A 25,505-nucleotide genomic window follows, 5' to 3' on the forward strand; every position below is an offset into this window, starting at 1 on the left:
TCTCATAATCCCTTATAGATAGGAGGCACTTAATAATTGATTATTTGAATTAATGAACAGTAAAAAATAAAACAATATCAAACATGCAATGCTAGAAACTGGACTCTTGTCTCAAGTATAGAGGCTGCTAAGTCTTGTCTATACAGCCAGAGGACCATATTGCATAGTCCTTCTAACAGCAACAGCTTTGGCCAAAAAAATACAGATATATCATCAAATATGACATTAGCTTTGTAAACAAGATCATGCACCTCTTTTTCCTCCTCACAACTAGACCTTTTCTCAAAATGCTAAAATGCCTTGGGTGTGTTGGAGCAGTGAGCAAATAAATGACTTTTATGGAAATTCTCCACTTTGGGTTAATTTTATACAATAGCTTTTTAACTCAAGGCAGTGGAGACATGTAATCAATAGGTAAAAAAGTATGACTAATTATGACTTTGGCAATTATATATTCTGCTTACAAGTACTAGAATACTTTTTATGGGAATAAATTTAAGGAGCAAAGGAGCAAAACTTTGCTTTGTCAAGTATGACTTCACATGGCTGAATAGTCCTCCTATGATATGGCTAAGGTTGCCATTGAGTGGTTATCTAATTTCTAGGTGGTTCTTCAAACCTCTGTCCTGGGCTTTCTTCTATGATAAACTCCTCAGTTCAAACGAATTGTATCTGGCAGTAATTCCCCAATCTACAGATCCAACCCAATGTCTCTCCTGAATTCCAGTACTGTATCATTGTATTACAAGACATCTTCATCTGGCTGCCCTACTGACATCTCAAAACAGAATTCAGAATGCTTACCCCTGAACACTTTTTTCCCCAAGACTTCCCTATTTCTACTGAGGGGCAACATTCTAGTACCTTTCCAGACTAATTTTGTATCATCCCTTTCACACATTCTATGTTCCAATCAAACTGTATTCCTAGCCACTTACCTAACTCAGCACTCCAACGTCTTTGCCTTTGTGTACGACGGTCATTCCCTAAGCCAAGAGTTCACTCCCTCCTCATCTCACCTCTCAGAACTCTTGGTTTTACTCACTTCAGGTGCATTTTATACACAAAGCCTTTCTGATTTCCCCAGCTATTAGTACTCTTTCCCCTCCTTAAATTACTTAGTGTTTACTTGTGTTTTTGTTGTGTCTTCTAGCAAACTCCTGGAAGACAGGGACATGGTAGCTTTTTTTTGGTCATAGGAACTTAATAAAGGTTTGTCAAATGACTAAATGAACAAAGATGGCCAACAGCAGAAGACATACCAGTTATTCTGGTAATTCTGGTTACAGTTTAATGAAGCAACCTTGGCCAAAGCCCACAGTAGGTAGCAAAAGGATTTCTTGGGCATCTGCAAAGGAGCAAAACTAAAATATTCTTCTCTATCTGAATGTACATAGCATTTATTATCTATACAACTGACATGAGAGGAAACAGTATAGTGAGTAAAGGGCCAGACTTGGCTCAGGAAAATCTGGATTTCAATCCCAATTCTGACACTTACTAGCTGTGTGCAACCCTGGGCTTAACCTTTTTAAGCCTCAGTTTCTCTGCCTGCAAAATGAAGGTAACAATACATCGCAGTCTTTGTGAGGCTCAAAGGAGATGTATACAAAGTGTTCTAGATTATGTCATTAAACTGAAAGCTCTTTGGGAGCAGAGACTGTCTTGTCTTTTTTTGTATTCCTAGCACATAGCTGGCACTTCGTAAATGTTTATTGATTATTTTGCAAACCTTAAACCACCACATACATGTCAGCCATGATTATAATGATCAGGATCATTATCAGGATTATAATTACTCAGAGTCATAGAATTTGGAGTAGTTAGGTGGTGAAATGGATAGAGTCCTAGGGCTAGAGTCAGGAAGATCTGAATTCAAATCCAGCTCCAGACTAGCTGTGTTACCCTGGGCAAGTCATTTAACCCTATTTGTCTCAGTTTCCTCATCTATAAAATGAGTTGAACAAGGAAGTGGCAATACACTCCAGTATCTTTCCCAAGAAAGCCCCAAATGGGGTCATGAAGAGTCAAACACAACTGAAAAATGATTGAAAAACAATAAAGTTTAGATCTCTAAGAATTCTGTCTTGGGTCCTCCAAGATTGATGATCTCAAGAGTTCACATGGATTTGACTCTTACATCCAGGTAGATGACTCCCAAATCTACATATCCAGTTCTCTCAGTCTCTTCTGAGGTCCATTTTTATATCTGTCACTGCCTACTTGATCTCTCTCTCTATGTCCCATAGGCTCTAAAATGCAAGATGTCCGAAACTCATGATTTTGAGATAGAAACTGAGATCACCAAGAGAAAGGACATAAAAAGAAAAGGGAAGAGGGTCTAGAGTGGAAGAACCTCAGGGCAGGCAAGAGGAGAATCAAGGAAGCAGTGGTATGAAACTCCAGAGAGGACAAGAAAAACATACCAGTCTAGGTTCTGGGGCAGCTAAAATAGTAACTCCTGGTACTCTTTCTAGATGTCTCTACTTCTGTTGTCATAATTCTCTTATCCTGCTTGCCATCTCTTGGTGTTGTTCAATATCATTTTAGTCATGTCTGACTCTTGATGACCCCATCTGGGGTTTTCTTGGCACAGATACTAGAGTGGTTTGCCATTTCCTTCTCCAGCTCATTTTACAGATGGTTAAGTGACTCACTCACCCAGAGTCACTCAAATTTTAGGAAGGTTCCTCAAGATGAGGTTAGCTAGAGAAGATTTCATCGAGGATCTAAGTTTTGAAGGAACAAGGGGAGTGGTTAGGTAAAGGAAGGGGAAATAGATTAGATAAATGATATGAATAAGCCTTGGCTCAGAGGGTAGGAGTCACCAAGCAGGTTTGGAGCAAGGAGTCCTAAAATCACCCAGTGTAGGCTACAAGGGTAATAATTAGAGAGATTTATTAATAAAACCCTTGAAATTCATAAGAAGTCTTTTCTCCACCTAGAGACACTGTTCCATCACTGTATCTATAGTTAGAGGATCTGGGGCTCAAGCCTGGGTTCAATTTTCACTCTGCTTGCGTGCCTTTGGGCCTCAGCTTTCTCTTCTATAGAATGAGGGAGTTGGACTACGTGAACTGAGGTCCCTTATTACTCTAAATCAATGCTTCGATGATCCTATGAAACAGATGCACAAATATGCATTAGCAGTCTCAATCAGGCTCTTGTTACACACCTACGTATTTCTGGAGGATGAATACTATGTTCACACACAATACATTCATTCTGCAGGCTCTAGGGATTTGCATTCAATATAAGATCTAGCTGAATAAATTAATGTGTGATGAACAGGAGTTGGTTATAAAAAAAAAAAAAGCAAACCAAGACTAAAAAGAGATCCACACACTAGTTAGCTGAGATTATTTTCTCCATCTATGCCAGTCTTTGGCTTCCTACCCCTCAGGTAATTAGTCCTTTGGTTGGTAGGGCAGATTTTACTGAATGGATAATATAACCAGAATCACAATCTTCTGAAATTCACTCAAACAGTACTTAATAGTGGATGCCTGGTATGATACAAAGGACAACATAACAAGATATTTGCCTCCCCAGAAGATTCTCTAGTATAAGAACTCTAATATTGAGTGATTAAATAGAATAAGCTTCCCCTCATCCAATTTTGAGAATGAAGAGCCCTTTTAAAATGCCAAAAAAATGTCATGGGCCTTCACATAATATACTTGCATTAACAATAACTATTGATTAAGAAAGTACGTTACAGAGTATTATTGTAACAGAATGTTAAAGAATATTACTAAAAGCAATTAAGTGAATTTGTATTATATTGCTTGTCTAAGTGTTTAAAAAATAGTAATGCATATTCTGAAACATAGTTGTTCAGTTAACAAAAGGAATGCTTGTGGATTAGCACATGAATTTGTGCATACCTTCCATAACCAGAGTTCCACTGGCCTCAAGTTACAAACCACTGGTCTAAACTTCTCTGCCTTTATCCTCCTCACCTTCCCTGCAGGTGGAAGTGATGGACCAGACATTTATCTTGGCTTGAGTGATGTTGCAGTATATTTTTCCTACCTTTCTTCATTATTTCTTTTTCTGGCTCTTCTACCTTTTACTGGTTCCTCATCCTTCTTCCCCTCCTTAAACACTCAAGGTTCTGTCCTTGCACATCTTTTTTTCTCTCCTGGTGATTTTATTCATCTCTATGGCTTCACACTCATCATATTTTTTGTGGTTAAAAAAGATGGCAAAGACTCAAAAGAAGGAAACTGTTAATATTGGAGGGTTTGTGGGAAGCCAGGCACATTGGTGGAGTTATGAATTGCTCTAATCTTTCTGGAAAATAATACTTGAGAAAAAATCACTAAGTGTTCATACCATTTGATCCAGTTGATCATTACTGAAAATGTGCCCCACAGAGGTCAACAATGAGAAGAAATGTATACCATGTATACCAAAATATTCACAACAACATTACAAACAAACAAAAAACTTCTTGGAATAAAGTGTAGGCGCTGAGTGATTGGGCAATGGCTGATCAAACCTTGGTATGTCAATGCTATAACATAGGTCTACACTGTTTTGTTGTTGGTCAGTTGTTCTTCAACCATGTCTGAATTGTCTTAGGGTCTAGTTTAATGTGTAGTAAGATGTCACCTGAAAATATTGTTGAACAACTGTTCACTCCACCTTGGAAAATTGTCCTAATTCCTTGTTGTTGTTTAGTCGTTTCTTAATTGTGTCCAACTCTTAACTCTATTTGGGGTTTCGCGGCAGAGACATTGGAGTGGTTTGCCACTTCCTTCTCCAGCTCATTTTACAGATGAAGAAACTGAGGCAAACAGGGTTAAGTGACTTGCCCGGAGTCACACGGCTAGCAAGTGTCTGAGGCCAGATATACATTCAGGAAGATGAGTTTTCCTGACTTCAGGCCTGGCACCCTATGCACTGTGCTACCTAGCCACCCCTTTTTTACACTATAAGGGATGATAAGTTTGAAGAATTCAGAGTAACGTAAGAAGCCATATATGAAATGATGTGAAGTAAGAAATCACAACCTAGAGAATACACACAATGACCACAATAATGTAAATGAAGACAACACAATTCATGTAAATTGCTGGTTCACTGCTGAACAATGCTGGTTCCAGAGCGCTGATACTGAAAATGCTTCTTTTCTTTTCTTGGTCATTATATCAAGACTGATTTATTCAACTTTTAATATGGAAGGACATGATCAGGTGGTTGCTGGGGAGTGTTTGCAGTATAAAAACCAAAATGTACCTATAAAAACATTTTGTTGCCTAGCACATAGAAGGTGTTTAATATATGTTTAATGATTGAAAAAATATTTTCTTAAAATGGGAAATAATACCGCCCTAATAGGGCTGTTGTGAGGAAAATGCTTTGCAAATCTTAAGAGGTATGTGTATATGTACGTGTGTGCATATCTTGCCCCGCCCTTAATGTGTATACTATATAAATGTGTTTTAAATATACAGAATATATTTATACATGCATGCATGCATGTATGCATATATGTGTATATACACACACAGCATATATACCAAATATACACAAATTTATGCACACATCCATACACACATAGCACACGTTATGCAAGTGTATGTGTGTGTATATGTATACGTGTGCATATATGCAGACATACACATATATACATATATATGTACATGCACCCATTTCTGCTACATGCTACTATTTCTGTTCTTGTCCTGCAGTCTCCTATTTCCAGGCCTCTGTGTGAATTATCCCGAGCTGAACTAGTCTCTCATTATCTCTCCTGGAGTCCCCCTCATCTTCTTTCAAGGCCCAACCCAAATGGTAGCCATCCTAAGAAACCCTTCCTGATCCACCCAGGTGTAACTGAGCTCCCTTTCCCCAACTTTCTTATAGCACTTTGCCTGACTCTTCACTTGGAATCATCTTCTCTTTTATTCCTTCTCCCTTTGCATGCCCTCCCCCCCCCCCCACTTTTTTATTACCTGACTTTATCTCTTTAGACTGTATTATCCTTCAGATCAGGTCCTATTTCCTGTCCTTGAGGAACTAAAAAGAGTGCTCTGGATTCCAGTCCCAGCTCTGTTACTTCTCACTCATTTGACCCAGGGACAAGTCATGGAACCTCTTGAGGTCTCAGTTTCTTCATCTTTTAAGGGAGAGCCCTGAAAGAGCTGATCTCTAGGGTCCCTTCTAGTTCCAAGACTATGATCCTGTGATGTCTCTTTGTCTTCACTGGCAAATGAGCATCAATAAATGTTTGTGGAATTAAATTGAACTGAAGTGTATTAACTTTTGCCTTCTTTCCTGCAAAGTGGATGCTCTCAGCCTTTATGGCACAGGCAAGCACACAGACCAGAACAGCGTGTGGGCCAGGGGAACGCAAGCTTTTAGTTCACCACGAAGGCTACTGAATAATTCCCTCCTGCATCAGCAGTTTAAGTTTGAAACTTGTGACCACCCAATGACTTTCTGTGGCATTTTGTGCAATCAGCTGACAGCCTTGGCCCTATTCCCAGCAGGCAGGTGTAAATATCACTGGAATCTACCACGACGCTGGGCACTCTCTTGGCAGGGGTTTAAGAATTAAATGGTCTTTGGAGAATGGTCTGACCTCTCCCTTCCAGAGGGCTAATTATGGTAAGGTATTCTGTAACTGCAAAGTGCTGGATAAGTACAATAATCCAAGGTTTTAATCTTCTACTTTTCACATGTAATAAAATCCAGTTTTTGAGGGGAACAAAATACGTATCTGCTCCTCCCTTTGAAACACAGTAAAATGACTTTCCTTTCAAAATAAATTAATTATCTCAGTTCACTGGGCAACAACAGTTCCCAATATGTGGGTATGTATCCTCAGGGAAAAAAGTTACCAAGAAGGAAGCATTAAAGACTAAAGAGAAAAGTACTTTCAATCACTTTTAAAAATTGTCATTATTAGATTCTAAGAAAGGTTAGAAAATAGAAACAACCATCAACTTGGGCATTAGAACTTGGGCATTAGAAGTTATCAATCAACAAATATTTACTAAGCACCTACATATCTATCTATCTATATATAGAGATATTGTGCTGGGCTGTAGAAGACCAAAAGAATTATGAAAGAAGACTCCTTCCCTCCGGAACTTTCTAATCTAGCTCATAGCATAAACACTGGCAAAAGTAAATAAAAATATAAGCACAGAGAAAATGCAAAGCACTATACGAATAATCACGTAATGAGTGGTACTGTATTTGCTGCCCAGAAGCACGAGGCTATTTTTGCGGAAATAAATTTACCAATTTACTTTCCAAACTCACAGTCCTTAAACAGGACTGCTCAACTTGAGGATCATGAACTCAGAAGGAAAAAAAGATCACTCTGAAGATAATATGGGGATAAAGAAATCTGTATTCTAGAGGCTAAGGGAAGGGGCAAAATAGGAGTACAGTCAAAATAGCTCTTTTGGGAACCAATGATTTTGTCAATAGCAAGCTGTGTTTGGTCACTAAAAACTATCAGATCCAAAGTCCTATTGCTTTAAGAACAGTATCTGGAAGACTGAAAGGAAGTGATTTGGAAACGCTATGAGGCAACAGTGTTTTTTTTATCCTGGAAAAACACTGAAAAGGACAGGTATATGAGTCAGAGGGGACAGGTCAGGAAAAGGATGTCTGAGTCAAGTCAGTTCCCATACCATCGTGCCCTATTTTTCTAAGTTCTGTTCTCCCACCTCCAACCCCAAATCATTTAATAAAAATACTCAATAAAACACCTTATGGGGAGGATCATAAGGACACAGGTTCTGAACTGGAAGGATCCTCAGGGACCAGGTAGTCCAGTCCCCTATCTGAGGAGCCAAAAAGATGGATCCCAGGTGTGACAGAGGCAGTCCGTAACAAAGGTGGGTACTTTCCCCATGGTGTGCGTGTGTGCGTGCGTGCGTGCCTGTGTGGTATTTTAGTTTAAATGGCGCTGGATTTTGGAATCAGGAGATATGGGATGAATCTTGGTTCTGACCTTTCCTAGTCATGTGATGCTGGTCAGACCACCCAGCTTCACTGCACCTCTGCTTCTTCACTCGGAAAATGAACATGATAGTAATTTCACTGTCTACCTCACAAAACTGCTGCGAAGTGAGACCTTACCTCAAAAGCACTGTAGAAATGTGAGCCATTTTTATGTACTAACTAGTAAGTACATCTTTACTCTTAAAGAGTGACGTCCTTTCCAAAGCCGAGCAATTCAGAGCTAACAGAGTGATTTTGGGGGGATTGCAGGGGAGAATTCTTTCACTATGAAGCAAGAAACCTGGGTATAGGTATGAGCTCTGGCCAACATTTTTATGTCCTATGATTCCTGTAGTACCATTCTGGTAGATACACACAATCATACATACACACACACACACACACACACACACACACACATCAGAGTTCCTTGTTTTAAGTAACTATAAGTTAGACTAATCTTTTTGAGTTCAAATTTGACCCTAGACAGTTAGCAGCTGCTGTGTGGCCCTGGGCAAGTCACTTAACCCTGTTTGTCTCAGTTTCCTCATCGGTCAAATGAGATGGAGAAGGAAATGGCAAAACACTCCAGTATCTGTGCCAAGAAAACCCCAAATGGGGTCAATGAAGAGTTGGACACAACTGAACAAGAAGAAGAAGAAGTTATGGCCATTTTCCAACAGGGAATGAACAACTGTTCAGCAGTATTTTCAGGTAACATCTTATTACACATGAAACTAGACCCTAAGACCTTTCTTCTGCTGGTTATCTTGTGTCTGTCAGCTTTCACTGACAAGCACGGACACTAAATATCCTAAGACTATAGCTTTCTATAATTTCCTGATAGCCTGCTAAGGGAATATCTAATACTCACTTCAGAGCATTCAGAATGGGGAAAACACTATTTCCAGCACCACAGCCAACCTGAAAAAGAGAGCAAATAAAAATCTGAGCAGTAAAGCAAATGTTTCCCTAGACAAAGCATTTATAGGTTTAGAATCGCTTCTGATTTTCATCATCCTCATGTTAAACTTGTTCTGACATCTTATTAGCTTTGCGATGTACACATATCTTCTCTATGCCTCATCTTTCCCATCTGCAAACTGGGTACCACAATAACTCCACTATCTACCTAGCAGGAAAGAACTTTGTGGGCCTTAATGCACAATGGAAATGAGAGCTTTGGCATGAACTGAATCGAACACGATTAACTCAAGAGATAAGAAAGAAATGGTCATATGAGAACTGTCACTCCTTCATCCATTTAAATACAATAAATGTGAAAAATAGATTAAGAGGAAAAAATTCCAGCCAGGCACACTGGGCTGCAAATTGCAGCAGGGGAGAGAAGGGCCACGATGACGTTACTGGCTGCTGACTTCACTCCCTTCCACAATCCTCTGTGCGTGCAGATTTCTTTAGGCATTTCAATTTGGAACCAGATCATGCTGGTCAGTTATTTTTTTTCTTCTTTTATTTGTCTATGGATTTGAAATTCCCAAATGCAAACCAGTGCCACTGAAAAAATAACTACACAGATGGTCCACTTTAAAGTCACTTTCTGTCTGAGACTTTCTGCCCACATTTTCCCTGGTATGGTACCTCCAGGATCCTGAAAGTGGCATGGTCGCCTGGGAACAAACTGGTCTTTGCAGCCTCTCCTCTCTTCTTTTTAGGATGCTGGCTGTCACCAGACTTTATTTCACTCTGGCTGTAGGCAAAATCACCAACAGAATCATTTTTACAAGACTCCACTCCATTAGGCATGGCTGGGCAGTCTATTTTTGAGAAAGAGTCTGTAGCACCAGTTTTCACATGATCCCAAGACATTTCTCCTTTCTCTTCTTTAGTCTGTAGTCCAACTGGAAGAATTTCAGGAAATTCCCTCAACAGCCAATTACGATCCTTGAAAAATTTATTCTTATGAATCTTGTAAAAATTATTCCAATATTTACTGGCTTGACTTTCATATTTGACTAAAACAGAAAAGGAAGAAAAAGACATTTTATGAAATCTGTATTTAGTTTATTATTCATGCTATTCATAATGACAATCATTTTATATGCATCACGTGAAGAACACACAAAAAATTTTCAAAGCTTAAAAACTAACCAAATTTAAATATATACTTTTAATGTATGTTTTATGTTTAACTTCACTTTATTTACCTTATATATTCATAGCCCAGGGCCTTAAAAATACAGAGCAACATCATTACAAACTCCTTTTCTTAGTTTACACTTGGAATCTACCTCTTAATTAATGCATTTTCATGAATATCTTGTACACTTATATGAATTGAGACTTTGGAAAGAGACATTTCCTTAAGGCTCCAAATTCAGGTTTAGTACATCGATTTTTTTTTTAAATGCAAAACTCAAACATGAACTCTCTTTAACAGGGACTGAAAGACAGGAGAAAAATGAGAACATAAGTTATCTATATTAGAATTCTTTTGGGCATCTCTTTTTACATGGTCATGACTAAGTATTTTTAGGTTTGTGGCATAGCTTGACTCATTGTGTTACGAGAATTTAAGACTAGAAAGACCTTTGGATACCATCTAGTCTAGCTCCTATCTGCAAAACCAATCCTCTTCCCAATATCCCTGACAAATAGTCATCATTCTAGACTTTGTGAAGTTCTTCAGTGATGGGGAAACATTCCTTCTCATGGCAGCCCACCTGATTTTAAAATTTTCATTTAAATTAGCTTTTTCCAATAAACATAAATCTACCTTTTCTCCCTCCCACCCCATCTCATATTTTAAAAACAGCTCCTTGAAGTCCCTCCTTATACTGAGTTAAAATCAGCCTTCCTATAACTCCTACCACTGGTCCTAACTGTACCTTCTAGAGACAAGTATATTAAGTTGAGGACTTCTTTCACAGTTCAAACCCTTCATATATATCTGAAAGACAGTTTCCCCATATTCTTATTTTCTTCAACAGTGGCTCTTGGAAGTATCCCCTTACTCATCCCAGAGCTTATCGAATTTTAATCCAGTTACACCTAACGGCAACACTCAGCATTTGAGACTGGTGTTTTAAAGTGCTTTTGAATATACCAGAAAGCACACTTCATTTTCTTCACAGATTTAAAGGTCCGCTACCCTCAGGAAGTTGTTCCAAGGAACCCTGATATGTAACTGCGTCAAGTCCATACTTGGCACATGGTTCTAGTCTATTTTGTCTAAGATTTTCTTTTTGTCTCCTTTCAATTTTTATCTTTTATAGTCCTGTACAATCATGGAATTAAAGTTATAAGGAACTTAAAAATTTTTAATTCTGAAATTAAAGATCAAAAAGAGACTATTTCTCATATATGTATATCTATATGTATATCTAAACACAAAAGAGGGTTATATAAAACTATGAGCTGGCTTTCCAACAACTTGCTTTTAAAAAAACAAAAATCTCATGCATTATTTTCAAGTGTTCTGCTTATCTACACTTCCTTCTGAGTTTTTTTGGCATCACAGTTATGACTCTCTTTGCTGTCTAACACTCTCTTCCCAATTAACAGTCAAGGGGGAAGAAAAAGAAAACCAGAACAATACCTTGTAGCAAATACATAGTCAAGCAGAATGAATCTACACAGTGGTCATGTCCAAAAACATATGACTCTTTTTATTCTTGACCTCTCTGTCAGGAGTAACAAGCTGTGTCTACAGACCCTCTGAAGACAATGGAGGTTGTTGCACTGATAAGAGTTCTTAAGTCTTTCAAATTTGTTTTTCTTTACAATGCTACTGTTACTTTATAAACTCTTCTGCTTCTGTTCACTTCACTCTGCATCAGTTCATAACACCCAGGATTCTTGAAAATTCATCTCTCTCTTTGATCATGTCACTGCTGTTCTCTAGCAGCTTCCAAGATTCTTAGACTGGGCCTTTCTGAACCCTAGGACTTCATGACCTCTCTAAGGTTTTCTTGGGGGAAGAGGGAATTCTCTATTGGCACAGAACCTTGAAGGCTATGCTCTGTCTCTGGTCTTTTACTAGTGTTAAAGCCTGGGCCTGTTTGCCAAAGGTGGAACTGGCCATATTGACAGTCCCCTTTCCTATTGTCTTCAGGCTCCTGGCTGACTGACTGCACAGCTCCAGCATCCAAGAAGTCACTCACTCTAGTTTCTTATTGGATCTCTTGATCATTATTTGGTTTGATGTGATTTCCTAGGTTTTGCTAGAGTAGGTACATTGGAGATGGGTTGATCTGCCTCTTGTTTAGGCCAAGAACTAGAGGGTGTCCCAAAAGCATTAAAAGCTTAAAAATGCATTAAGACTTTTGGATACCCTGTATAAGAGTCTGCATTGATCATCTAACACAACCTCCTCATTTTGCAGATGAGGGAAATGAGATCCTGAGAAATTAGGCAACTTGCCCAAAATCATACAGGTAATTAGTAGCATAGTTTGGATTCTTCCAACGAAAAATACTATTCTTTCCACTACATCTCATGCTTATCCTAACTGCAGGGAAGGTATCCATAATGAGTTCCATTCATATGACCCCAAATGACTTCCTATCAACATAAAATCTCAGCATTTAGAGGAAATGCTCCAAAACCAATATACTCTTCTGAATTTAAGGTTTGAGAAATGATCAAAGATCTACATTATCCTATGAACACCAGATTCAAAACATGCTAAGACTCTACATATGATCAGAGTCAATTCCCATTCAGGCACTTATGAATGGGGTCCTGTTTATGGAGGATCCCAAAATTAATTATTTTTTTCTAGGATATTTCTAGACTTAACTTTTTGTAAGTGTGCCTGATGTGTTAGAAGTTTAAAGAAAATAACTGTCTCAAAAAGGAACTAGAAATCTATCTATATTCTCCATTTTGTCTTTTCTTCCTCACTCTCCAAATACCTAGCAATAAATTTATTCCATGCTAGGGACAGACTCTCTTACTGATAAAAAGTACCAATCTAAGTATGACCTGCTTTCCTCAGAAATTTCCCAGACTATGCAAGTAAATAAATAAGCTAAATCTAAGGATTTCAAAGGGCTTGGAGAATGAAAGGATTCCTTACTTAAGAGTCTGAAACATCAACAAGGCAACTAATTAATGATAGTAGTGGTTAAATGTCAATAACCTTGTTAACCATGTATGCTCTGGATAAACCACAATGAATAACCTGAAATGTATTCATCCCAATTTCCTTTTCTATTCAGTGTTCTGCAACCATGTGTGATACACAATGAACGCTAAAAATGACCAGTTCTCTAAAGCATTAAGACATGGTCTTTTTTTGAAAAAAAAAAAAAAAAAAAAGACTATTTTATTTTTTTCCCCCTAGTTACTTATAAAGACAATTTTTAACATTCATATTAAAAACTTTTTGAGTTCCAAATTTTCTCAAGACATGGCCTTTAAATGCATATTTTACTATTGCTTTTACTTTCAACTTTGAATTGCAAAGAAAATTAATGTTTAGCAGAGATTCCAGGAACACAACTAATCTGATTTAGATGTCAAATATGTTACTACAATTGGCTCTTCCAATTTGTGAAGCATCAAAATTCAATGTCATCCTTCATAATTATCATAAAATACTAAATAATATGAAAATGGTAAAAGTTTGTTAAAGCCATGACTTTGGCTACAAAAATGGGAAATGTACACAAATGAGTATCAGGAATAGTTTATTTAAATATTTTAACTTTTCAAATGCTAATCCACTCAAAGATTAGGGAAAAAAAAGAAAAGAAAAATACACATGAATTTAAAGGAAACACTAAGTAACAGGGCAGGAGGAGAAGAGAAACATAACACACCCCCAAACCATCCAACAAGTTATTGTAGTTACGCTGTTCCTTTCTTCTTCCCTAAATTATGAACCAATCAACTGAAATTAAAATTTTACCATGCCTTCTGAATTATTTAAACAATTATAAATTTAATGTCAATTGCCTTCAGCTCTTTATAAAACCTAGTACTAAAAAGGTATTCTGACATATAATGATGGAAATGGACAAAAGCAATCTGTGGGAATATGGAATTCATGCAACTTGTATTATCTGAATTATTCAATGTATGAACCATACAGGAGAGACCATGGCACAGCAGAAGCAACAAGAAGATAAACTAGGATTGGAGTTCGGTGGACGTAGAGGTGGGGCCAGGGCCAGGGAACTGGGAGGGTTTCTTTTTAAAGTTGTGTTATCTGTTGCAGGTCCCATTTCTGTCAATGCTGGGGATTTTTTTAAAATTAATTTTTATTGATATTTTATTGATTTATTTTACATATTTTCATTTTTGAATGGAACCCTGCCTCTCCAAATCAAGAGAGCCATTTCTTGTAACAAAGAATAAAAAAGGAGAGAAAAAAAAAGCAGAGCAAAACTAACCACACAACAATTAAATCTGACAGTATTATATGCAAGGTTCCATACCCATGGCCCCTCAGTTCTACAAAGAATCAAGGGAGGCACATTTTTTTTTCCATCTCTTTTATGGGATTAAGCTTGGTCATATTCACACAAGTGCTGAGAGTTCTGTAATCAAGTAAAAGCAATTGGTAGGAGGTAGAAACTCAGTCAGTCATAATGATGCAATACCATCATGACAAAAACAATAGACATTTCCAGGGCACAATTTAATTCCCTGAAAGCCAGGGGATGAAGATACCTGAGGATGTGGAAGGGTTAATTCTCTCTGCACAAGTGGATTCTCAGACAGTTGTTTAGTCATCCTGAGCTCAGGCCAATAATGATAAAAACCTGCCCTTTCTTCAGTCTTGTCTCTCTGACCTTCTAAGCAGGTATGCTAATGATATTAGAAATTTCCTTGCTGGAGCATGGCTGTTTACTCTACTGAGGTTCCAGACTCTTGAGCTAATTGCTGTATGCTTGTTGATGGCAGAGAAAGAGATGCAGTGATCCTTTTTAACCATGGCAGAATGAAGCAACTTTTCAATTATTCACACACTGCCAACGGTAAGGAGGTATATGACACATACTAGCCAATTATAAATATTCAGGATTTATTCTGAATCACACTGAACATCACAAATAAGAAAACGTATTAAACCATTTATGCCTCTGACACATATATGATATGATTAATATGAATTATGAAAATTTATTCTAAGTTGCTATGTAACAAAAAGCAATTTAAGGTTATTTTTGCTCACCGATTACGCAAATAACTCAGCTCTCAAAGTTGGAAATTTCCAAGAGTCTAGAGATCACTGATAAAGTTTTCTGACTAATAAAAAAACTCACAACCCTTTAAAGGTTATTACAATGAAAGCAAATTTATGAAGTGAGTCCCACATGAAATTTTAAGTATTTCAATAGCCTTGCCAACAAATATCCCCAAATTATTAGTCCACAGAAATTTTTTGTTTAACTCACCACTTCCATATAGGGTACTCAAGTGGTAAGATGAAGTGAGAATTCTTTACTCTTTGCCTGATACAAATAATAACTTGCCCAAGGCAGCTGGATTTTTGCAAGACTGATTTAAAATGAAATAGATGTTTCTGTTACCGAGCTTAGTAACCATCACATTTCTTAGCTAACCAGCTATGATTTAAGAGACTAGAAATACTTTTAAGGGATGAAAAAATACATTTTCCACACCCTCATCTTAAATTGCCTTTCCTTTTTAAACTTTCCTTGGAATAGAATCTATCCAAAAAGGGCAGGGGGAGGGGAAGGAAGAAAAAGGAAAATAATTTTGTTTTGCTGAAATTTTGAAGACATCAGCAAGTAGAAATGGGAAAGTGGATCATAAAACCAGCTAATTTAGTATAAAGGTATATTGCTACAAGCTCTGATGGTGACAAACTCTAACAGCCAAAAGGAGGAATCCCTATTTTATTTTTTTTTTTAAGTCTTTGTTATTCTTCAGGTTAACAAACTCTCCTTACTATCAACACTACACACAGATTTCCCCTTTTCAGCTTCAGTCAAGCTATTGTGACATTTGACAAAAGGACCAGGGCTTGGCTGTGAAAGGAAAGACAGACAGACAGAAGGGATTAAAAGAAATATGCAGATAGAGAGGGTACCAGCAACTCAACCAGCAGTTTTTCCTCAGTAGCACTAAAATATGCAGGATGAAAGAGGTAAACAGAACTCAGATTCAACAACAATCTTCTGAGATGCAAGAGAAAATTGATTCATTTGAAGACTCTGGGCTTTCCTGTATAAGAAATGACACAATGATCACAGAGCCATGGGCAAGCAGGTGAAATGAGTCAAAAATCTTGTCAGGGCTCAGAGACTGCAGGCAGAGCTACTAAATTACTAATCTCATCACTTTTCCTGGTGGCCCATCAGGACTTCCCCCAGGGCTTATGGGCTCTAACCACCTATCTAGAATTTACGTCAGTTCAACAAATGGTCAGGCTCAAATTCAGATTCTGTCACTTATTTCCTCTGTGACTTTGGGCAAATAGATCACTTAATCTCTCTGAGCCTCAGTTTCCCATTTGTAAAAAACTCAATAACCTCTAAGGTCCCTTCCAGCCCTCAGTCTATGACCCTATGGACTAGGCACTAGTTATGCTGACATGCTGAGAATACAAGGCTGAAAAAAACAGCACCGTCCCTCCCCTCAAGGAGCTTATGACCAGTAGGACACATATAACTGTAACCAAAGGGGCTAAAATCGGGCAGCGCCTCGCCAAACAAAAAGTTTCCTTTCCCTGCTGATACCCACGTACCAGCCTTGTCACTGCTGCTCTAGATGACCTTATTTAAGTCTCATGGGATAGCCACCCCTATGCTGTGCCCTTGTTTCTTTCTTCACTCTAGGATATCTATGAAGTCAACCATAGTGATGACTGGCGCAAGGGGGCAGTTGCAAAAAGAAACCTCTGCCACTTTGTCTCATTCAAATGGATTCTTTTGTCCTTGTCTCCACGGCAGCAAGCAAACTTGCTCACAAAGAGGCTGAACATGCTAATAAGAAAACCAAGTAGCTCAAAGTGCTATCATCAGTCCTCGCCAGCCTGCTTTTCCTGCTTCTGTAGGGAGAGGCCAGTCACCATCTTTCTATTTCAGTCACCCTATGGTTCTGTGGGAACTGTCATTTTCCTTTACTGCCGTTTCCAAGGCCCCCAAAATAACCTTCTCATTAGCTTCACTCTAGTTCATTGTGAACACAAATAAGCCAAAATGGGCAGCCACTTACAGAGCAAAGTTGAAGCATTTTAAGAGAACATTACCAGAGCTGTTCATCTATTCATGTTCTAAACAGAGGCATTCAGAAGGGTGAGAGAAAGAGAAAGGGAGAGATTAAAAAAAAAAAAAATCCTTACATCTGCATATTTTCTGGAGATAGACTAAAGATGATTTATAACTTCCTAGAAATAAACTAAGATGACTGATAACTTTTATTTCAGACTGGGCATGATTTTCTCCATCAAATGTTTGTGTTCATGCTGGCAAAGATTGGTTGTACTTCCTCAGAAGCAGAAGGATGGTTCCTGCAAAGGGGTGCCATGTTGGTTGCTATGCAAGAAAGGGGACTCTGAAACAGTCCATCGACAGGTCTTCTTCAGGACTGCATGGCAACCAGTACAAAGAGAGCTCCTACTCTGTCCCTGGGTGGTAGAGTAAAATCAGATCCTGCCTGAGGCACTTATTAGCTGTGACTCTTCACAGAGTTGTGAAGATCAAATTATGTAATACATGTGAGGAGTTTTACAAACCTTAAAGTGTTATGTAAATGTTAGCTATCATTATTACTGCTAATTATTAACCACCAGGTCTTTCCCCCTACCTAATCAAAGAACCTCAGGTTTAGAAGAAACTTTAACAGCTATCTATTCCAACTAATATCTGAAGAAGAAATCCTTCTTAAATCAGGACCATTTTTTGGAGCAAATGGAATGAGGGCTCTCTGAATGTAAGGAACTTAAAAATCGGAAGGAATGATTAGTTTCTTTGACCCACTTCATTTCCTTCACTGATGGTAAATGTCTTTACAAATGAGTTGTAATATTACTTACCATGCATGGTAGAGAATGGAAAAGGAAGCCCATACACAAGAATTACATATCCAAAAAGGATTTGTTAAAAAATATTCTTATAAGCAGGTTTGAGGGCATTAAAAACCTCACAAATGCAAAAATATTAAATGCACTCTTCAGAACATAATGTAATAAAAATTATATCCAATAAAGAGCCTTGGAAACGTATATTAAAGGTTAATAGGAAACTAAATAAGCAAATCATAAAGAATGAGTAAGTCAAAGAACAAATTACAGAAAATAATCAATAATTTCATAAAAGAGAATGACAATGAGCCAAAATACCAAAATTTGTGGAATGGAGACAAAGTAGTATTTAGGGGAAATTTTATATCTCTAAATGCATATATCAATAAAAGAAAGAGCAGATAAGTAAACTGGGCATACAATTAAAAAAACTAGAAAAATAACAAATTAAAAATCCCCAATTAAATACTAAAACAGAAATCCTGAAAATTAAGGGATTTAATAAAACTGAAAGTACAAAAACCCCAACAATACTGAACTAACAAATAAAACTGGGAGCTAATTTTCTGAAGAAAAAAGAAACACCAAAAGTATACATAAACCACTGGTCAATTTGATTTAAAAAAATAAAGAAAACCAAATTATCAGTATCAAAAATGAAAAGGGTAACTAATTATACAACCAACAAAAATTAAATTAAAGCAATTTTAGGAGCTTTTTAACCTGATTACATGCCAACAAAACTAATAATCTAAGTGAAATAGATGAATATTTACAAAAATATAAATTCCCCAAATTAAAAGAATAGAGTACTTAAATAATTCTATCTTAGAAAAAGAAATTAAGTTAAAAATGAGCTTTCTATAAAAAAATCCAAGGCCAGATGGATTTACAAATGATTTCTACAAAAAAAATTAAAGAAAAATTAATTTCAATCCTACAAAAACTATTTTTTAAAAAAACCCAAAAGGTATATTTAATTAAAAAATATAATTTCCTATAAGATGAAGAGAAATTAAATCACTGAAAAAGAGTCCTGCCTTATGATGCTTACATTAATTAATAAGTTTGGTACCAGAGATCTAAAAATGAATGTTATGCCAGTTAGATTAGGAATTGTCCGGAAATAAATGCATTTTAAGGGCGGATCATTTATAAATATCAAAAAGTATCACAGGCTATTCTTCTGAACACCAGTTTTTCTCACAAAGGCTACTGTCTAGAGTCTCTAATTTTCCACGCAGGAGAAAGTCTTGGTGCCAGCCAACTCTCAATGGAGGGGCTGCTAATACAACCCCATTGCCTCAGACAAAGCACTGGAATGTTCCACTTGGCTGATTTATAGCTCTCCTTATAAATTTCTTCATCAGTTTCTATAGTTGTCACAGTCTCTTCTACATTTCCCAAAACCATGTTTAAATTCTGATCATAAGCATGCAATCTTCCTTCTAGTCCTCAGTCATTTCTCATTTTTACATAAATTCATACATCAAGAATAAGCCTGATGGGATCCAGAGGCTCCTCTACAGTGGTGATGGTCTGTTGCTGATCCATGTCATCTGTCATGTTTTGAATCTGGTTCCTTTTTCACAAAAACTATTTTTTAAAATAGGCAAAGAAAGAGCCCTACCAAATTCCTTTTATACCACAAATATAGTTTTGTTATCTAAATTAGCGAGAATAAAAACTGAGAAAGAAAATGATCTAGAGATGGGGAACATGCAGCCTTGAGGACACATGTGGCCTTCTAGGTTCTTGGGTGTTGCCTTTTGACTGAGTTCAAGTGTTACAAAACAAATCTTTTGATTAAGTTTGGATTCAGTCAAAGTTCTGCACTTCGGGACCTAGAGGGTCATGTGTGGCCTCAAGGCTGCAGATTGCCCATCCCTGTATAGACTAATTTCCCTAATGAGTATTATTGCAAAAATTTTAAATAAAATACCAGCAAGGAGATTACAGTCTATACCATATAGACCATATACTGTGACCAAGCAGGATTTATAGAATTCAGGGCTTGTTCAATATTAAGAAAACTATATGCATAGTTGATCTTATCAATAACAGAAACCACAAAGATCACATGATTACATCAACAGATGCAGAAGAAGCTTTTTAACAAAAGTACAATACCCACGCTTATTAACAATAATGAAAAGCATAGGAATAAATGGAGTTTTTCTTAAAATGCTAAGTAGTATCTATGGAAAACCAAAAGCAAGTTTCATCTGTAACGGGGATAATCTGTAATGCCTTCCCAATAAAATCAGAGGTAAAGTCAGGATGTCACTATTATTGTTCAATGTTTTACTAGAAATGTTAGTTATAACAATAACACAAGAAAAAGAGGTTGAAGAAATAAGAACAGGCAATGAGGAAACAAAATTATAACTTTTTGCAGATGATCTGATGGCATACTTAGAGAACCATAGGAAATCTACTAAAAAAAAAAAACCAGTCAAAACAATGAATAACTTTAGCAAAGTTGCAGCATATAAAATAAACGCACATAAGCCATAAGCATTTCTACATATTACCAACAAAGTCCAGCAGGAAGAAACAGAAAGAGAAATTCCATTTAAAATAAATGCAGACAGTATAAAATACTTGGGATTCTACCTTCCAAGTAATAGGAACTATATGAATACAATTAGAAAATATTCACATAAAGACATCTAAATAATTGGAAAAATATTAATTGTTCATGGTAGGCTGAGCCAATATAATAAAAATGACAACACTCCCCAAATTAATTTTCTTAGTCAGTGCCATACCAATCAAACTACCAAAGAATTCTTTTATAGAACTAGAAAAAAATAACAAAATTTACCTGAAGAAACAAAAGATCAAGAATATCAGGGGAATCAATAATAATTTCAAAAAAGTGAAGGAAGTAAACCTAACAGTACCAGATCTCAAATTATATTACAAAGCAGTCATCATCAAAACAGTCTGGTTCTGGATAAGAAATTGAGTGATTAATGGAATAAATTACATACACAATACACAGAAGGAAAAGGGCAGCTATGTGGTACAGTGAACAGAGTGCTGAACACGGAGTCAGAAAGATTAATCTTCCTAAGAACAAATTTGGCCTCAGACACTTACTAGCTGTATGACCCTGAGCAAGTCATGTAACCTCTGTTTGTTTCAGTTTCCTCATTTGTAAAATGAGTTGGAGAAGGAAATGGCAAACCACTCCAATATCTTTGCCAAGAAAAGCCTGTATGGGGTCACGAAGAGTTGGACAAGACTGAACAACAACAACAAGCAATACAGAAGTGAATGACAACAATAATCTAGTGTTTGATAAACCCAAAGACCTAAGCTTTTGAAGCAAGAACTCATTATTTGACAAAAAAATTCTGGTAAACTGGAAAGCAATCTGGCAGAAAGTAGGTACAAATCTCATACATCCAAATACTGCTTACTAATAAAAGGTCAAAATGGGAACATGATTTAGATATAAAGAGCAATATAATAAGCAAATTGGGGGAGCATGGAAGAAATTAACAGTTTATGGATAAGAAACATAGAGAGGATCATGGAAGATGAAATGGATAATTTTAATTATACAAAATTAAAAAGGCTTTGCACAAACAAAACAAATACAGCCAAAATTAGAAGGATAGCAAAAAACTGAGTGTGTGTGAGTGTGTGTGTGTGAATTTTACAGGTAGTTTCTCTGATAAAGGTCTCATTTTTAAAACATAAGATAATGAGCCAAATGTATAGAAAATAACAGCCACTCTCCTACTGATAAATAATCCAAGGATATGAACAGGCAGTTTTCAGAAGAAGAAATCAAAGCTATCAAAAGTCATATAAAAATGCTCTAACTCATTAATAATTAGAGAAATGCAAATTGAAACAACCCTGAGGTATCACCTATCAGACTGGCTAAGATGACAGAAAAGGAAAATGACAAATGTTGGAGAGAATGTGGAAAAACAGCTACACACTAATGCACTGCTGGTAGAGCTGCGAACTGGTCTAACCATTCTGGAGAACAATTTGGAACTATGTCCAAAAGGTTATAAAATTGTACCCTTTGACTTAGCAATGCTATGTCAGTATCCCAAAGAGATGAAAGGAAAAGGAAAAGGACCCACATGTGCAAAAATATTTATAGCAACTCCTTCTGCGGTGACAAAGAATTAGAAATAGGGAATGTCCATCAATTGAGGAATGGCTGAACAAGTTGTGGTATAAGATTGTGATGGAATACCATTGTGCTATAAGACATGATGAAAGGAATGGTTTCAGAAAAACCTGGGAAGACTTATATGAACTGCAGCAAAGCTGAGTAAGCAGAACTAGACCACTGCACACAGTAACAGCAATATTCTAACAATAACAAAATGTGAAAGACTTTGCTACTTTCACAGATCATTGTGAGCAATACAGTGATCCATGAAAATTCCAAAGGACTTGTGACGAAAAATATTATCCACCTCCAGAGAGAAAACTGATGAATTCTGAATGCTAATTGAAGCATATTTTTCTCACTTTATTTATTCTACCTTCCCCTCCCCCCACAATATAACTAGTGTGGAATGTTTTGCATGACTTCATATGTATAATGGGTATCTTATTTCTTGCCTTCTCAATGAGTGGGTGGGGGAGATAAAGGGAGGGGGAGAATTTGAAACTGAAAACAATTCTTAAAAAAATTTTAAATAAAGGCAGAAAAAAAAAACTGAGAAGGTTGGAAATAGAACTGGGATACTGTTTCCAAATCTATCCCCAGACTAGGGTGGTGTGGAAGCTCCAAAGACTCCTAGCTTACCTTTTTTTTTAATATAGCAAAAGTCTCATTTGTGTTGTGTTTTGTTAAAGATGTTCTCCCTCCTTCTAAAGGTTTTATGATGGTGAATGGTGGAGAGCAAGGTTGTGATCTTACAGATATCACAGATTCAGAGCAGGGAGATACTTCATAGGTAATAGAATCTAATCCCCTCATTTTATAGATGAGGAATGGAGGTGCAGGATCATACAGTTTATAAATGTATGATACAGTATTTCAACCCAGGTCTTCCTGACTCCAGTTCCCACATTCTATCCATCATACCTTGTTGCCATCTCACTTCCTCCCCTTCTAGAGCCAAGATCACTGAGCACAATATAACTGGTTGAGGGGGAGGAGAGTAAGGGACTGGAGTGTTTTGCTGATTATTCCAAGGCTAGCTAACAAAAACAACATGGGGGAATCTTATCTTTGATGCCAGGTAAAATAAAGCCATCTTGGTTCAGTTGGAAACTTTTTTATCTCTACAGTTATTATTGGAGAAAGAAGTGAAGTTCTAGGTTTTAGAGGTAAAAATAAAGAGGAAACCAATTAACACAGCATACATATCAGTTGTAATGGACATGAATTTCCAAGGGAGACTCTAAGGAGTTCAGGAGGAGCACCAATAGAACGAACTTGTTTATTTTATCAAGTGAGGAGTCAAAGGCCTTATGAAAGTGTTTATGGCTTTCTCCCCAGGATTCTAAATATAAATGTTAACTCAGATTCTGCAGGGGAGGGGACATAGACTTCCAGTACACAAAGTTCCTAACAAAAGGAGAAGGCCTTAATATAATTATGTTTATGCATATATATGTTCTATAGCAAAAAGCACCAGTTCCTTTACATTTGCCAGGAAGGTCAACACTTAAAATAACAGAAATTTTAAGTAATAAACATACAGTTGGCCAGTCAGTCAAGAAGGATTCATTAAAGGTCTACTATGTGCCAGGCATTGTGTTAAGTACTGAGGATTCAAAAAGAGGAATATACAGAAATGTAGGACTGACGCTTGGAATGGAATAATAAACGACAAGAGGAGAGCAGCCCAATTTGTGGTATTCTTGTTTTTCTTCTATTTTATCTACCATGAAAAGCACCTTCCGTACTGGAAATGATAAAATGAAAAACGGCCAATGGTAAGGTGATACCCAAGAAAAGTAAAGAACTAGTAAGAGCATCTGGTTGCCGTGGATGGATTCAAGTCATTCTCAGGCACTGAAAGAATGGATAGATGTGATTGCTAAGTCACTCTCAGTGATATTCAAAACATAATGGCAAAAAAAGATATTGGCCAATATCCCAATTTTCAAAAAAGGGAAGAAAATGTGTCTGCCTACTATAGGCTAATGAATGGTTAGTAAATATCTTGAAAAGGAAGCAGTGAGTACAAAAGGCTTGTATGAATTCTTTAAAAAGATTCCCATAATTCCCTTTTGATAGGGTTTCTACATTGGTAGATCATTTGAGTCTCCAAGATTCAAAGGGTAGATGATTTTTTTTTTAAACTGGACAAGATGGAGGGAGGATTCTTTATTCAATTTTGGATTGGATTAGATCAACTGTGTCAAATTCAACCAGAAGTGGATCCCTGTGGGCCACACGTTGACTTTAAAAACCCATAAAATGACATTATCTATGTTGTATTGTATTTTTTAACCATTAAACATTTCCCAATTATATTTTAGGATGTTTCTGGCCCCACAGGGAGTCAAGTGGCCTGGACACACCGGAGTCCTCGATAGCCTCTGAATTCTCTCCAGTTCTGAGATTCTCTGAGTCTATAACTGCAATGACATCAAGGATGAGAAGACTTATTTCTCACTGCCTCCTAAACTTCACCCTGAGGCAAGAGAGGGAGAGGACTGTATCCCCGAGAGATCATAAAAATGGGAAAAGGTCCCACATGTACAAAAATATTTATAGCAGTTCTCTTTGTGGTGGCCAAAAACTGCAAATCAAGGGGATGCCCATCAATTGGGGAATGGCTGAATAAATTGTCGTATATGGATGTAATGGAGTACTATTGTGCCATAAGAAATGATGAACAGGAAGACTTCAGAGAGGCCTGGAAAGACTTATATGAACTGATGCTGAGTGAAAGGAGCAGAACCAGGAGAACTTTGTACACAGCAGCAACCACAGTGTGTGAGAATTTTTTCTGGTAGACTTAGATCTTCATTGCAATGCAAGGACTTAAAAAATTCCCAAAGGTCTCTTAAGGCAAAATGCCTTCCACATCCAGAGAAAGAACTATGGAATCCAATTACAGAATGTAGCAGATCATTTTCTTTTGCATTATGTTTTGGTTTGTTTTATGATTTCTCCCATTCATTTTAACTCTTCTATGCAACATGACTAAGGTGAAAATGTATTTAATAGGAATATATGTGTAAAACCTATATAAAACTGTATGCCATCTCAGGAAGAGAGGGGGGAGATAGAGAGATAGGAGGGGGAGGGAGGGGAAAAAAATCTAAGTTATATGGAAGTGATTGTAGAACACTGAAAACAAATAAAATAAAATAAAAAAAACAGGGAACTAAAAAAAAAAAAAAGAGGGAGGGGACTGTTCTAGAATGACCTTCCCAAAAATCCTTCCTTTAATTTTTTTTTTTAACCTCAGTTAGTATAGAAATGAGGGCATGTGTAGGCCCAGGCTCCTGGAACAATATTCACCTACCAGTGATTTTAGTAAGTCTTGCCACACATGGCTTCCTCAAAAGAATGTAAGGCTTTTTATCTGGAAAATTTCAGAATAGCTGCTTGATACAGAAGCTAACTCTTGAA

The 25,505-nt window shown here is 37.0% G+C and overlaps 1 protein-coding gene and 1 pseudogene across 3 annotated transcripts in view; both read right to left on the reverse strand.

Annotated features, from left to right (window-relative positions):
- The window catches only part of METTL8 (methyltransferase 8, tRNA N3-cytidine), a 130,352-nt gene that overhangs the window by 19,083 nt on the left and 85,764 nt on the right, over positions 1-25,505 (reverse strand). For all 3 annotated transcript variants that reach the window (XM_072612300.1, XM_072612301.1, XM_072612302.1), the window contains 2 exons: positions 9,571-9,944; positions 8,843-8,892 (listed from right to left, as the gene is read on the reverse strand). In XM_072612300.1, the coding sequence (XP_072468401.1) occupies positions 8,843-8,892; positions 9,571-9,944 (424 nt within the window). The remainder of the gene's footprint in view (positions 1-8,842; positions 8,893-9,570; positions 9,945-25,505) is intronic.
- On the reverse strand, positions 19,028-19,579 carry LOC140505856 (U6 snRNA-associated Sm-like protein LSm3 pseudogene; annotated as a pseudogene).

The sequence above is a fragment of the Notamacropus eugenii genome, chromosome 5 (assembly GCF_028372415.1).
Source record: "Notamacropus eugenii isolate mMacEug1 chromosome 5, mMacEug1.pri_v2, whole genome shotgun sequence".
Classification (NCBI taxonomy): Eukaryota; Metazoa; Chordata; class Mammalia; order Diprotodontia; family Macropodidae; genus Notamacropus; species Notamacropus eugenii.